The sequence below is a fragment of the Rhinoraja longicauda genome, chromosome 4, assembly GCF_053455715.1.
Source record: "Rhinoraja longicauda isolate Sanriku21f chromosome 4, sRhiLon1.1, whole genome shotgun sequence".
In the NCBI taxonomy this organism is placed as follows: Eukaryota; Metazoa; Chordata; class Chondrichthyes; order Rajiformes; family Arhynchobatidae; genus Rhinoraja; species Rhinoraja longicauda.
In genome coordinates, this window is record NC_135956.1 from 68314950 (window position 1) to 68327987 (window position 13038).

The 13038-nt window shown below is 46.0% G+C and overlaps 2 protein-coding genes across 5 annotated transcripts in view; one reads left to right on the forward strand and one right to left on the reverse strand.

Annotated features, from left to right (window-relative positions):
* Nucleotides 1-4150, forward strand: part of rmc1 (regulator of MON1-CCZ1) — a 43606-nt gene extending 39456 nt beyond the window's left edge. For 3 of the 4 annotated variants that reach the window (XM_078397974.1, XM_078397973.1, XM_078397972.1), the window contains 2 exons: nucleotides 1545-1770; nucleotides 3988-4149. In XM_078397974.1, coding sequence (XP_078254100.1) covers nucleotides 1545-1770; nucleotides 3988-4067 — 306 coding nt within the window. In that variant the 3' untranslated portion in view covers nucleotides 4068-4149. Of the gene's footprint in view, nucleotides 1-1544; nucleotides 1771-3987 lie in introns of all 4 variants that reach the window. The other variant, XM_078397970.1, reaches the window with a different exon arrangement.
* Nucleotides 4086-13038, reverse strand: part of npc1 (Niemann-Pick disease, type C1) — a 42842-nt gene continuing 33889 nt past the window's right edge. The window contains exons 21-25 of the mRNA XM_078397969.1: nucleotides 11844-12044; nucleotides 8295-8526; nucleotides 7716-7829; nucleotides 6833-6995; nucleotides 4086-4510 (exon numbers count right to left, since the gene is read on the reverse strand). Coding sequence (XP_078254095.1) covers nucleotides 4431-4510; nucleotides 6833-6995; nucleotides 7716-7829; nucleotides 8295-8526; nucleotides 11844-12044 — 790 coding nt within the window. The 3' untranslated portion in view covers nucleotides 4086-4430. The remainder of the gene's footprint in view (nucleotides 4511-6832; nucleotides 6996-7715; nucleotides 7830-8294; nucleotides 8527-11843; nucleotides 12045-13038) is intronic.

Genomic DNA, 13038 nt, shown 5'->3' on the forward strand with positions numbered 1-13038 from the left:
ATAAAGGCAAAAAGGGGCAAGGAGGTAGCACTGGAGGGTAGTATTAAGGATAATCCCAAAAGATTTTAGAAGGGGGAAAAGGGTAACTAGAGAGAGCGTGGGACCTCTCAGGAATCAAAGCTGTCACCTCTGTGTGGAGCCACAAGAGATGGGCAAGGTCGTCAATGAGTATTTCTCCTCTGTATTTACCGAGGCGAAAGACAGTAGGACGGTGGAACTTGGGGCAGTCAATGGAAGCGTCTTGAGAGCTGTCAGTGTTACCGTCGAAGTACTGAAGACACTATCGCGTACGACAAATCTCCAGGGCCTGATCAGATATATCCAAGGACATTGGGAAACCAGAGAGGAAATTGTGGGAGCTCTGGTAGAAATTTACGAGTCATCCTTAAATACAGGAGAGGTGCTGGAAGGTGGCAAATGTTGTACTTCTTTTCAAGGGCTGCAGGGAGAATGCTGGGAATTATAGGCTGGTGAGCTTAACATGTGTAGTTGGAAAGTTACTAGAGAATATTCTGAGGGATAGGTTATACTGGCATTTGGACGGGCAAGGGCTGATTAGAAATAGTCAGCATAGTTTTGTCCATGGGAGTTTGTGTCTCACAAATCTGATTAATTGTTTTGAAGACGTGACCGAAAAGGTCGATGAGGGCAGAGCTGCAGATGTTGTATACATGAATTTTAGTAAGGCATTCGACAAGGTTCCGCTGGGCCCGTTACTGTTTGTCATCTACATCAATGATTTGGATGAGAACATACAGGGCAAGATGTAAGTTTGCCGACGGTACAAAAGTGGGTGGTTTTGCAGATAGTGAAGATGGTGGTGAAAGATTGCAGCAGGATCTGGATCGATTGGCCAGGTGGGCTGAGGAATGGTTGATGGAATTTAATACAGAGAAGTGTGAGGTGTTGTATTTTGGGATGTCTAACAAGGGCAGGACCTACACAGTGAATGGTAGGCCTCTGGGGAGCGTTGTAGAGCAGTGGGATCAAGGAGTGCGGGTGCATGGTTCCTTGAAGGTCGAGTCACAGGTAGATAAGGTGGTCAAAAAGGCTTTTGGTACATTGGCCTTCATCAGTCAGAGCATTGAATATAGTTGAGAGGTAATTTGCAGTTGTACAAGACATTGGTGAGACTGCATTTAGAGTATTGTGTTCAGTTCTGGGCACCATGTTGTAGGAAAGATATTGTCAAGCTTGAAGAACCTGATGGTTGTAGGCAAGTGGCTGTTCCTGAACTTAATGGTGTGGGACTTCAGCCCTCTGCCCGATGGTAGCAGTGAGAAGAAGGCACGGCCCAGATGGTGGGGATCCTTGATAGATGCCGCATTCTTGTTGATGCTTTCCAATGGTGGGGAGGGCTTTGCCCGTGGGGCCGGGCTGAGTCCACCACTCTTTGCAGCCTATTGCGTTACAGTAGTTCGAATTGCCGTACCAGGCTGATGGAACCAGTCAGGATACTTTCCTGTCGAATTAAGCAGAGCAGAGGGAACACCCCAGCCCTGTCTACCTCGCTGGTCATTGACAAGCTCTGTTGGTGTTTGTAGCGGCTGTCTACAGCCAATGACGAGATCGTGGAAGTGTTGCTGTCCAAGCACCAGGTCCTGGGGGCTCTCCGCTTCATCCGCAGCGTCGGTGGCCAGGACAACATCTCCGCCCGCAAGTTCCTGGATGCAGCGAAGCAGAAGGGAGACACACTGCTCTTCTACACTACCTTCCGCTTCTTTGAGCAGAGGAATCAAAGGCTACGAGGAAGCTCACACTTCACCCCAGGTGAGCATTGACCATGTGTGGCCTGACCAGTGCAGCAACTCATTACAGAGTATCAGTGGATTAATACAAAAACAGAACAGTGGGCAGCACAGTGGTTGAGCAGTCCGATTAAGTGTCTGAGTCTGAAGAAGGGTCTCAACTGGAAACTTCACCTATTCCTTTTCTCAAGATGCTACCTGACTTGCTGAGTTACTCCAACATTGTGTTTAGTTCAGTGTAAACCAGCATCTGCAGTTCCTACAGTGGTGGAGCTGCTGCCTTAGTACCAGAGACCCAGGTTTGATCCTGACCGCAGGTGCTGTCTGTATGGAGGTTGTACGTTCTCCATAACCACGCGAGTTTTCTCCAGATGCTCCGGTTTCCTCCCACGTTCCAAAGAAGTGCAGGTTTGTAAGTTAATTGATCGGTAAAAAAAATTGTAAATTGTCCCTAGTGTGTAGGATAGTGCTTGTGTACAGGGTGATCGTTAGTCGTTGTGTACTCGGTGGGCCGAAGAGCCCGTTTCCAAGCTGTATCTAGTCTAATGAAACAAACTCTTCAATCTACACCATCTGCCATAGATGTTAGGCTGCACCTCTTAACAATGACTAATTCTCACTAATGCTTTGGATTCTGTCCCCCTGCCAACCTTGTTTAAACCCGCCTGTGTAACACTAGGGAGTTCTGCCCCTAGGATATTGGTTCCCCTCTAGTTTAGGTGCAACCCGCCCCTGATATAGGTCATCTCTGCCCCAGAACAGATCTAATGGTAGAGTTCATGGCATCATATCCGGCACATTGTGGCCCAAAGAGCCTGTTCCTGTGCTGCACGATTTGATGTTAAATACCATCCAAATTTTCTCTACTGTGTGGCTGTCGGGCAGCAGCTCCAGAAGAGAATGGGGCCGTTATATTTCAAGGCAACTAAGCACATCTACTAAACAACATTCATCTCAGGAGTGCGAGAATAAAAACATCAGCTGCTTGAAATCTACAACTCACAAATACTGGAAGTGCTTGCAGGTCATGATGTGGGAAGAGAAACAAAATGTTTTGGTTGAAGACTGAAGGGAGAGACAAGTTTGTTATCTGAAGGGAAAAAGACAGAGGGAACATTTGATGGCAAAACTGGGATGACCACAGGGATAAGTGGTGTACAAGGTTCTTGGGGGGCCAGGGGTTGGATGGAGAAAGAGGCAGCAAGTGGAAGCCCGGGGTTGTCAGGGGCCTGACCATGGGATGTTGGCCTGAGTGGGGAGGTTTTGCTCATCCTCCTAGTAAAGTGGAGGATTTTGCAAAGACAGCATTGGTGGCATTTCCCCCTCTATCCTTGGTGACATTTCTTTTTAAAAAAGCAAGCCGCTAACAGAACATGAAAGTGGTTGCAAACAAAGTTCTCCTGAGCTTAACAGGCACTATTGTAACTCTTAATCCTTAAAATTGTTCTTTGGAAAGTTGAAAGTAGACCTGATAGAAGTATATAAACTGAGAGGCATGATGGATAGGGTAGACTGAATCTTCCCAGGGTGGAAATGTCAAGGACTAGAAGATATAACTTTAAAGTCAGCAGAGCAAAGTTTAATGATGTGCAGTGCAAGTATGGTGTCCCGCCCCGAAACATCACCCGTCCATTTTCTCCAGAGATGCTGCCTGACCCACTAGTTACTCCAGCATTTTTTGTCTCTTTAGTGCAGGGCAAGTATTTTTTTTTAAACACAATTTAGGGTAGCACATTGGTACAGTTGTAGAGTTGCTGCCGTACAGCACCAGAGTCCCAGTTTCGATTCTGACTACGGGTGCTGTCTGTACAGGAGTTTGTACATTCTTTCCATGACCATATGGCTTTTCTCCAGGTTTCCTCCCACACTCAAGATGTACAGCTTGGTATGTTAATTGGCTTTGGTAAAAAAATTGTCCCTAATATGTTAGGATAGTGCTAGTGTATAGGGTGATTGCTGGTTAGCCAAGACTCGGTGGGCCAAAGGGCCTGTTTCTGTGCTGTATCTGTAAAGTCTAAGGTCAAGACAATAGTGGGCATTTGAAAGGCTTTTAGACAGGCATGTGGATATGCAGGGAATGGAGGAATATGGAGCACATTGCAGGCAAAGGAGATTAGTGTGTCTTGATATCTTATTTGCCACAGACATTGTGGGCTGCAGCTAAACTGTTCTACAGAAATCTAAACCTGTAACAAATGCATAAACAATGTCGTGACACTGATTTTTCTCTACTTTGCAGGAGAGCACTGCGAAGAACACGTCATCCACTTTAAAAGTCTTTTTGGAGAAGAAGCACTTTTGACAGCACTGGCTGTGTGAACTTGGGACCAGGCAGTAAACTTGTGAATGTTTGACTTTATTAAATAAAAAGACCATAAAAATTAGCTATTCAATTGGCATGTATTAAAATTCATTAGTGCCACTTTCCAGCATCATTCCTTGCACAACTTGTCAACTGGAAATACTTGCACTGCAATTACCAGATCCATTTCAGCTAAACTGTCAGATTACTAACCAGTAGAACAGTTAACTTGAATTAATAAATAGTCATCTGTGAAGTAGCAAACAGACCAATTTCCTGAGTTTGGAAGACATTCTGCATTAAACTGCAAAGAGCTCAGATTCCAAGGGGATCCGTAAGTTATCAATAGCAGTCCTGGTTACATAGCAGCCGCTTGGACCTTATTTCAATAATCTCTCCCGCTCTGTACCCTTGTAGTGATTGTGCAGAACAGAAAGCTTTCCTTTGTTTACAGACGGACCTAAACGACAAAATAAATTAAAGTCAGTTGCTGGGCAAATTCTCCCAATTATACATTCAATTGCATCAACACTTGTACAAGACATGGTGGCATGGTGGCACAGCGGTAGAGCAGCTTATTACGGGTGCTGAATACACGGAATTTGTACGTTCTCCTTGCGATCACTTGGATTTCTCCGGGTGCTCTGGTTTCCGCCCACATCCCAAAGACATGCAGGTTTGTAGGTTAATTGGCTTTCTGCAAATTGTCCCTAATGTGTAAGATAGTGCTAGTGTGAATGGGTGATCCTGATCAGCACAGACTCAGTGGACCGATTCTATGCTGTATCTCTAAACTAAAATTACATAGAAAATAGGTGCACGAGAAGGCCATTCAACATGATCACGGCTGATTATCCAAAATCAGTACCCCGTTCCTGCTTTTTCCCCATATTGCTTGATTCCTTTAGCTCCCAAAGCCAATTCTAACTCTTGAAAACATCCAGTGAATTGGCCTCCATTGCCTTCTGTGGCATATATTTCCACAGATTTACAACTCTGGGTGAAATTTTCTTTCCTCATCTCAGTCCTAAATGGCCTACCCGTTATACTTAAACTTTGACCCCCTTTCTGGACTCCAACATGGGAACCGTTTTTCCTGTATCTAGCCTGTCCAATCCCAAGAATTTTATATGTTTCTATAAGATCCCCTCTCATCCTTCTAAATTCCAGTGAATACAAGCCCAGTTGACCCATTCCTTCATCATGTCAGTCCCACCATTCCGGGAACTAACCTGGTGAACCTACGCTGTTACTCCCTCAAAAGCAAGAATGTCCTTCCTCCAATTAGGAGACGCAAAACTGCACACAATACTCCAGGTGTGGTCTCATCAGGGCCCTGTACAACTGCAGTAGGACCTCCTTGCTCTTATACTCAAATCCTCTCGCTATGAAGGCCAACATGCCATTTGTTTTCTTCGCTGCCTGCTATACCTGCATGCTTACTTTGTGACTGATGTACAATACCCAGGTCACGTTGTACCTCCCCTTTTCCTAATCCCACACCATTCAGATAATAATCTGCCTTCTTGTTCGAGACCATGACAAGGAACTGCAGATGGTTTAACCAAAAAGCACAAAATGCTGGAGTAACTCAGTGGCTCAGGCAGCATCTCTAGAGGACATCAACAGCTGACGTTTCTGATCACGACTCTTCTTCAGACTGGAGTGTCAGAACGTGGAACTGCCTACGAATCTGCACCCTATGCATTTACCCCCTCCCCCATTCCCTACAGCTTCTACCATTCACCCCTCACCTGCACTAGGGGCAAATTTACAATGCAATGAATCTGCCCAGCGGCAAGTCTTGGGATGCGAGACATAACCAGATGACTTGGCAGAAACTCGCATGGAGAACGTGCAGACTCCACACAACTGATCCAGGTTTGGTCCTGACCTCATCGAATTGTGACAGCTCTGCCAGGTGTGGCACATCCAACAGTTCTGATTTAGTGACATTAAATAATGTGGTGGGTGACAGGGGTAATGGGTATATGGAACAAATTGCAGAAGATAGTTGAGGCAGGTATAACAATGTTTAAATGACACAATGTGCTGGAGTAAGTGTCAGGCAGCATCTCTGTAGAACTAGTTAATGTTTCAGCAGCATTTAACCTATCCATGTTCTCCAGAGATGCTACCCGATTAGCCGAGTTCCTCCAGCATTATCTTTTTATACACTAGCATCTGCAGTTCCTTGTGTCAGCATTTTAAAGAGTTGGACAGGTACATGGATAGAAGGTTTAGAGGGATATGGGCCAAATGGGAACATGTTCTGTGGGGCATCTTGGTCAGCATAGACAAGATAGGCTAAAGAACCCGTGTCCCTGCTGTACGATTCAATGGACAAATATTATCCAGCTGCTGCAACACATTGTGATAAAAAAAGGCTAGGGAGGAACTACAGATGCTGGTTGAAACCAAAGGCAGACACAAAAAGCTGGAGTAACTAAGCAGGGCAGGCAGCATCTCTAGAGAAAAGGAATAGGTGATGTTTTGGGTAGAGACTTTTTTTCAGATGGAGAGTTGGGAAAGGGAAACGAGAGGTGTAGGACAAATGAATGGAAGATACTGCATTTTGTGTTGTGCTTCAAATGGTGGTCAGTTTACTCGTGTGAAGTGTAGTCTCATTCACAAGGTGCATCACCAAGCAGTGCCAGGCCAGTGCTGGTGAAATGTCACTCAGCAGATATGCATTTAATGCCCCAGTCCTGGTAAACAAGTCTCCAGTTTCCTGGCGAGCAGATCTTACCAATTACCAATATAACTCAGCATCAGACCTTACCAATATAACTCAGCATAACTGGAAGGAAGACTAGGCCGTGAGTTGCACCCAAGAGGACAATTGCCACATACATCCTGAAGTAGAAGATCTGGAAAATCTGAGACTTGGCAAATGCCAGGACCACAATCCCACCAAACTTGGTCAGCGTGATGCCGCTGAATACCTGGATGTAGAGGAGAGATAAATGAACACCAGTAACAACCACAGGTCTCACTACAAGCAGCTACCAACAAGGCAGTTTATTTCCAGACTAACGTCAGTACAAGTTCTAATTAGTCCAAAAGATGGAGCAAAAAGTTGGGACATGATGCAGCTGTACAAGTCGTTGGCAAAACCATATTGAGTATTGTGCGCAGATACAGGAAGGATGTTATTAAGTTGGAAAGGGTGCAGAAGAGATTCACCAGAATGTTACCTGGGCTTAAGTTATGGGAGAGGCTGGGATATTTTCCCGTTGGAGCGCAAGAGGCAGAGGGGCAATCTTAGAGGTGTACAAAGTCATAAGAAATATAGATAAAGATGAATGCTCACACTTTGTGATTCATAAAGTAGAGGATTCTAAAACTAGAGGGCATAGGCTTAAGGTGAGAGGAGAAAGGTTTAAGAGGGACCCAAGGAGCAACTCTTTCCACTCTCGTTAACCTTGGTCTGGAATGAGCTGCCAGGGGAAGCTATAGAAGCAGATACAATTAAGATTAAAACATTTTTGGACAAATAAAAATAGGAAGGGTTGAGGGTTATGGACCAAATGAAACTAGCCCAATATGCCATGGACAAGGTATGCCAAAGGGCCAGTTTCTGTGGCGTACACCTCTGAACACTTAGCTGATGTAGTCAGTAAGCCATGGGTCCAGGCGAGTTGCCTGAAGCTACCGTTACTTACCGAGCTGCCCATATTTGCCAGCGCTTCCTCTGCACGGCCCACTCTGGTTTTCTTCGTACTGATAGAGAATGCCCGCACTATGTGGCTACAGAACTCCACCGAAATACCACAACACTGGAAGAGAATCAAATGAATTATGGCTTGTTCTTCTAGGAACATTCTCCCCACCCATAACCTCCAACTGTACACTCCGATCTTCAGTCACACCACAGACCAAATCAAAGGGGAGACTTACGAGCAGCAGGCTGGATACAACAGAATTTTCTAATTTCAGGTATCCCTTTCAGATAATACTTCCACCTACATTCCTTCCTCTAGCTTCACAATCCACTCTATCCTTCTCATAATTTGTCTTCACCTCTGGCTTTAGTTGAACCATTCACCCATCCAAACACCCCCCTCACCACTATCCACCTATCACTTGCCAGACTTAGTCCTGCACCACTCTTCCAGCTTTCTCCTATTTCTCTCCCACCATCATCACCTATCATTGTTCTCCGGAGAGGCTGCCTGACCCGCTAAGTACTCCAGCATTCTGTCATTGGAGGACAACTGTCGTGAAGGAGGCAGACAACTCACCATGACGAGGTTGACGAGCGAGATGGCATTCAGGCTGATGTCCCAGAGCCACATTACTCCAAACATGTTGGTGATGATCATGGCTATGGTGATGCACACCATCACCGCAGACCAGACCTCGTAGCCCAGCAGAACCGTCGTCACAATAAACACCGCTCCCAGTGACGTGCACAGGTTGAAAATAGTGTCGTTCACAATTGTGAAATACTGCTCATAAAATACGTAGAACACACTGCAGAACAAAAACGTTGGCATTTCAGTTTAGTTTATTATTGTCACATGTATTGAAGTACAGTGAAAAGCTTTGTAGCATGCTATCCAGTCAGCAAAAAGACTATACATGATTACAATCAGTGTAGGAAGGATCTACAGATGCTGGTTTACACCAAAGATAGACACTAAATGCAAGAGTAACTCAGCGGGACAGGCAGCATCTCAAGAGAAAAGGAATAGGTGACATTTTGGGTCTGAAAAAGGGTCTACTTAAAATGTCACCTATTTATTTTCTCCAGAGATGCTGCCTGACCCACTGAGTTACTCCTGCATTTTATAGAAACATAGAAAATAGGTGCAGGAGTAGGCCATTCGGCCCTTTGAGCCTGCACCGCCATTCAATATGATCATGGCTGATCATCCAGCTCAGTAACCTGTACCTGCCTTCTCTCCATACCCCCTGATCCCTTTAGCAAAAAGGGCCTAATCTAACTCCCTCTTAAATATAGCCAATGAACTGGCCTCAACTACCTTCTGTGGCAGAGAATTCCACAGACTCACCACTCTCTGTGTGAAGAAATGTTTTCTCATCTCGGTCCTAAAAGACTTCCCCCTTATCCTTAAGCTGTGACCCCTGGTTCTGGACTCCCCCAACATCGGGAACAATCTTCCCGCATCTAGCCTCTCCAACCCCTTAAGAATTTTATATGTTTCTATAAGATCCCCCCTCAGTCTTCTAAATTCCAGCGAGTACAAGCCTAGTCTATCCAGTCTTTCTTCATATGAAAGTCCCGCCATCCCAGGGATCAATCTAGTGAACCTTCTCTGTACTCCCTTTAAGGCAAGAACGTCTTTCCTCAGATTAGGAACCCAAAACTGCACACAATACTCCAGGTGCGGTCTCACCAAGGCCCTGTACAACTGCAGCAGAACCTCCCTGCTCCTAAACTCAAATCCTCTTGCTATGAATGCCAACATACCATTCGCTTTCTTCACTGCCTGCTGCACCTGCACGCTTGCTTTCAATGACTGGTGCACCATGACACCCAGGTCACGTTGCATCTCCCCTTCTCCTAATCGTTCACCATTCAGGTAATACTCTGCTTTCCTGTTCTTGCCGCCAAAGTGGATAACCTCACATTTATCCACATTATATTGCATCTGCCATGCATTTGCCCACTCGCCTAATCTATCCAAGTCACTCTGCAGCCTCCTAGCATCCTCCTTGCAGCTAACACTGCCACCCAGCTTCGTGTCATCCGCAAACTTAGAGATGTTGCATTCAATTCCCTCGTCCAAATCATTAATATACACTGTAAATAACTGGGGTCCCAGCACTGAGCCTTGCGGTACCCCACTAGTCACTGCCTGCCATTCCATTACAATCAAGCTGTCAACAATGTACAGATGGAGATAAAGGACAAAATATTTAGTGCAAGATATAACATTGAAGTATGATTAAAGATAATTCGAAGGTCTCCAATGAGGTAGGTGAGAGGTCAGGACTGCTCTCGCAGGTGACAGGACAGTTCAGTGGCCTGATAACAGCTGGGAACACCATTCTTTCTTTAGTCCCTCTTCATGCTCCCCTACTCATTGGGCCATAACCTTGTTTACAGCTTACCCCCACAGTAACCAGGTTTTACCCAAGGGCTCCGGATCCCCTGTTATCGAAACGTATAAGATTAAGGGGTTGGACACGTTAGAGGCAGGAAACATGTTCCCAATGTTGGAGGAGTCTATAACCAGGGGCCACAGTTTAAGAATAAGGGGTAGGCCATTTAGAACTGAGATGAGGAAAAACTTTTTCAGTCAGAGAGTTGTGAATCTGTGGAATTCTCTGCCTCAGAAGGCAGTGGAGGCCAATTCTCTGAATGCATTCAAGAGAGAGCTAGATAGAGCTCAAGGATAGCGGAGTCATGGGGTATGGGGAGAAGGCAGGAACGGGGTACTGATTGAAAATGATCAGCCATGATCACATTGAATGGCCTCCTCCTGAACCTATTGTCTATTGTCCCCATTCTCCCTGCAGCTTTTGACTGCTTCCCAGATCTGACAAAAGATAGACCTGAAACACAACTGTATCTTCCCACAGCTGCTGCCCGACCAGAGTATTTCCAGCATTTATTGTAATAGAATGATCATTTCATATTGTTTGGATTTGCTGCACGTTTAATTCAAACTTCACACCGACCTGCAGCTTTAAATAGCAGCAAATAGTGAAACAAACGCCAGGATTTCATACACCACACCCAAGCCTGACCTTGGCCATGGAAGAATGTGCAGATTGCAGAGAACTCCAGTGTGGACTCTTCCCCCCCAACTCTTGCAATCTTGTTTGCTCCTGGGCGTTAGTGTTGCCAAACCAGGCCGTGATGACACTAGTCAATGCTCTACTGTACACCCACCACCTGGCTCTGCTACGTTAATGCTACAAAGGGTGAACACTTGTTACTTACCAACGGGCTGCAAGAGTTTGATCCTGGCATGAATATACACAATAACCATAGTGTACAAACATCAAATTCCAGAGATGTACTGTAGAAAGCATCACGGCCTGATACAGTTATTCCAACAAATGAATGCAAGAGGCCACAGAGTGATGGACCTCAGCCATCGCGGGCACAGCCGTCCCCACCGTCAAAAGCATCCAAACCAGGCGTTGCCTCAAGGAGGTGGCATTTATCATCAAGAATCCCCACCATCTTCTCACTGCTTCCGTCTGGCAGGAGGTGCAGCAGCCTGAAGTCCCACACCACCAGGTTCAGGAACAGTTACTCTCCGACAACCATCAGGTTCTTGAACCGACCCGCACAAGCCTAATCCTACCTTGGCAACGGAGCACTACGGACCACCTCTTATGCTACCATGGACCAATTGTGTTTTGTCCTAATGTCTTGTTCCCTTTTGCAGCCTTTCCCCCAGTGTCTTGTAGAATGCATCAATTTTTAAATAATATTAGTGCCCCAAGTTTGTGTCTGTGATGCTGTTGCAAGATTTTCATTGATCCCTGTACCTCATGATACTCTCGTGACAATAAACTTGACTTGAAGTGACCCAAATTATTGATCTGCTCATTGGAACTAAATTAAAAGTCACAAAATGCTGGAGTAATTCAGCTGGACAGGGAGCATCTCTGGCAGAAGGGTCTTGACCAGAAACGACACCTATTCCTTTTCTCCAGAGATGCTGCTTGTCCTGCTGAGTTACCCCAGCATTTTGTGTCTATCTTTGGTGTAAACCAGCATCTGCAGTTCCTTCCACACATACTAAATTAACAGATCAGGTTCAGTCCCAGGACGGCAGGCTGATGTGTGGAAGGGAGGGTGCTGTTACCTGTACGGAAAGACGCGATAGCCTTTCCCCGAGATCCCCATTGCCTGGGTTATGTTTTGGCCAATGATTCGTGCCTCTTCTGCAGCAGCAATGAAGTCCGCAGATGTCTTCAGCACCGTGTGGTAAGTCATGAAATAAGTGGCCCCCACAGCGGTGTTATTGTCGATCAGGTTCACGGCAGAGCCGTACGCTGCATGGCCACTGCAGAGAGGGAGAGAGAGGGTGGTTAATGGTCAGAAACATCAGGTTTCCCTTCCCAGTCCCTGCACATTCTACTCTGTTGCAACTCCTGGGGGGGGGGGGGGGAATCTTCCCTGGACATTGGTAATGTTTCCCGGGATGAACAGATCAGGAGGAAAGCTCAGCGTGCGAGGTGTTTAGGGCTAGACAGTTTAGGCCTACTACCCCCGACACAGGGTAGAGATGGAGGGGGTCAGCAAGTTTAGAGATAGTGCGGAAACGAAAGTCGAATAGGTGCCGACCAACTATCGCCCTGTACACTTAACACTATCCTACACACAAGGGACAACTTACCTACAAACCTCTACGTCTTTGGAGTGTGGGAGGAAAGTGGAGCACCCGGGAAAACCCCAAGGGGTCACAGGGAGAACGTCCAAACTCTGTACAGAGAGCACCCATAGTCAGGATCGAACCCAGCTACCTGGCGATGTAAAGGCAGCAACTCTACCACTCTGGTGTTACCCATGTTGAATCAACACCAGCACAGGTCTGGTCAACCCTGAGACAATTGGGTGGTTTGCCAGGAAGTATTTCTGGGCAGAGATGGGCAGTGTGTGCAGATGGTTAAGGAGACAGGAATAAGATCAGGCCAATATGATTACGAGTATGATAATCTCAAATGTGGAAGCAGATGAGGGGCCTTTTCCTCCTAGTGTTCCTGGAATTACTTTAATCAAGCTCAGACAAACTCAAACAGGCCATTCTGCCCCATTCTGTTATGTGGAATAAAGCAATGTGATCAATGTAGCAACACTTTACATGATACAAAATTGAAACAAGCTCTTTGGCCCACCAAGTCCACGCTGACTATCAATCTGTTCCTCCCATCCCTTCACTCCAGTTCTATGTTATCCCACTTTCTCATCTACTCCCTACACACTAAGGGCCAATGAACCAAACCTACATCTCTGGGATGTGGGAGGAAATTAGAGGAATGGATCAGACCCAAGTCTCT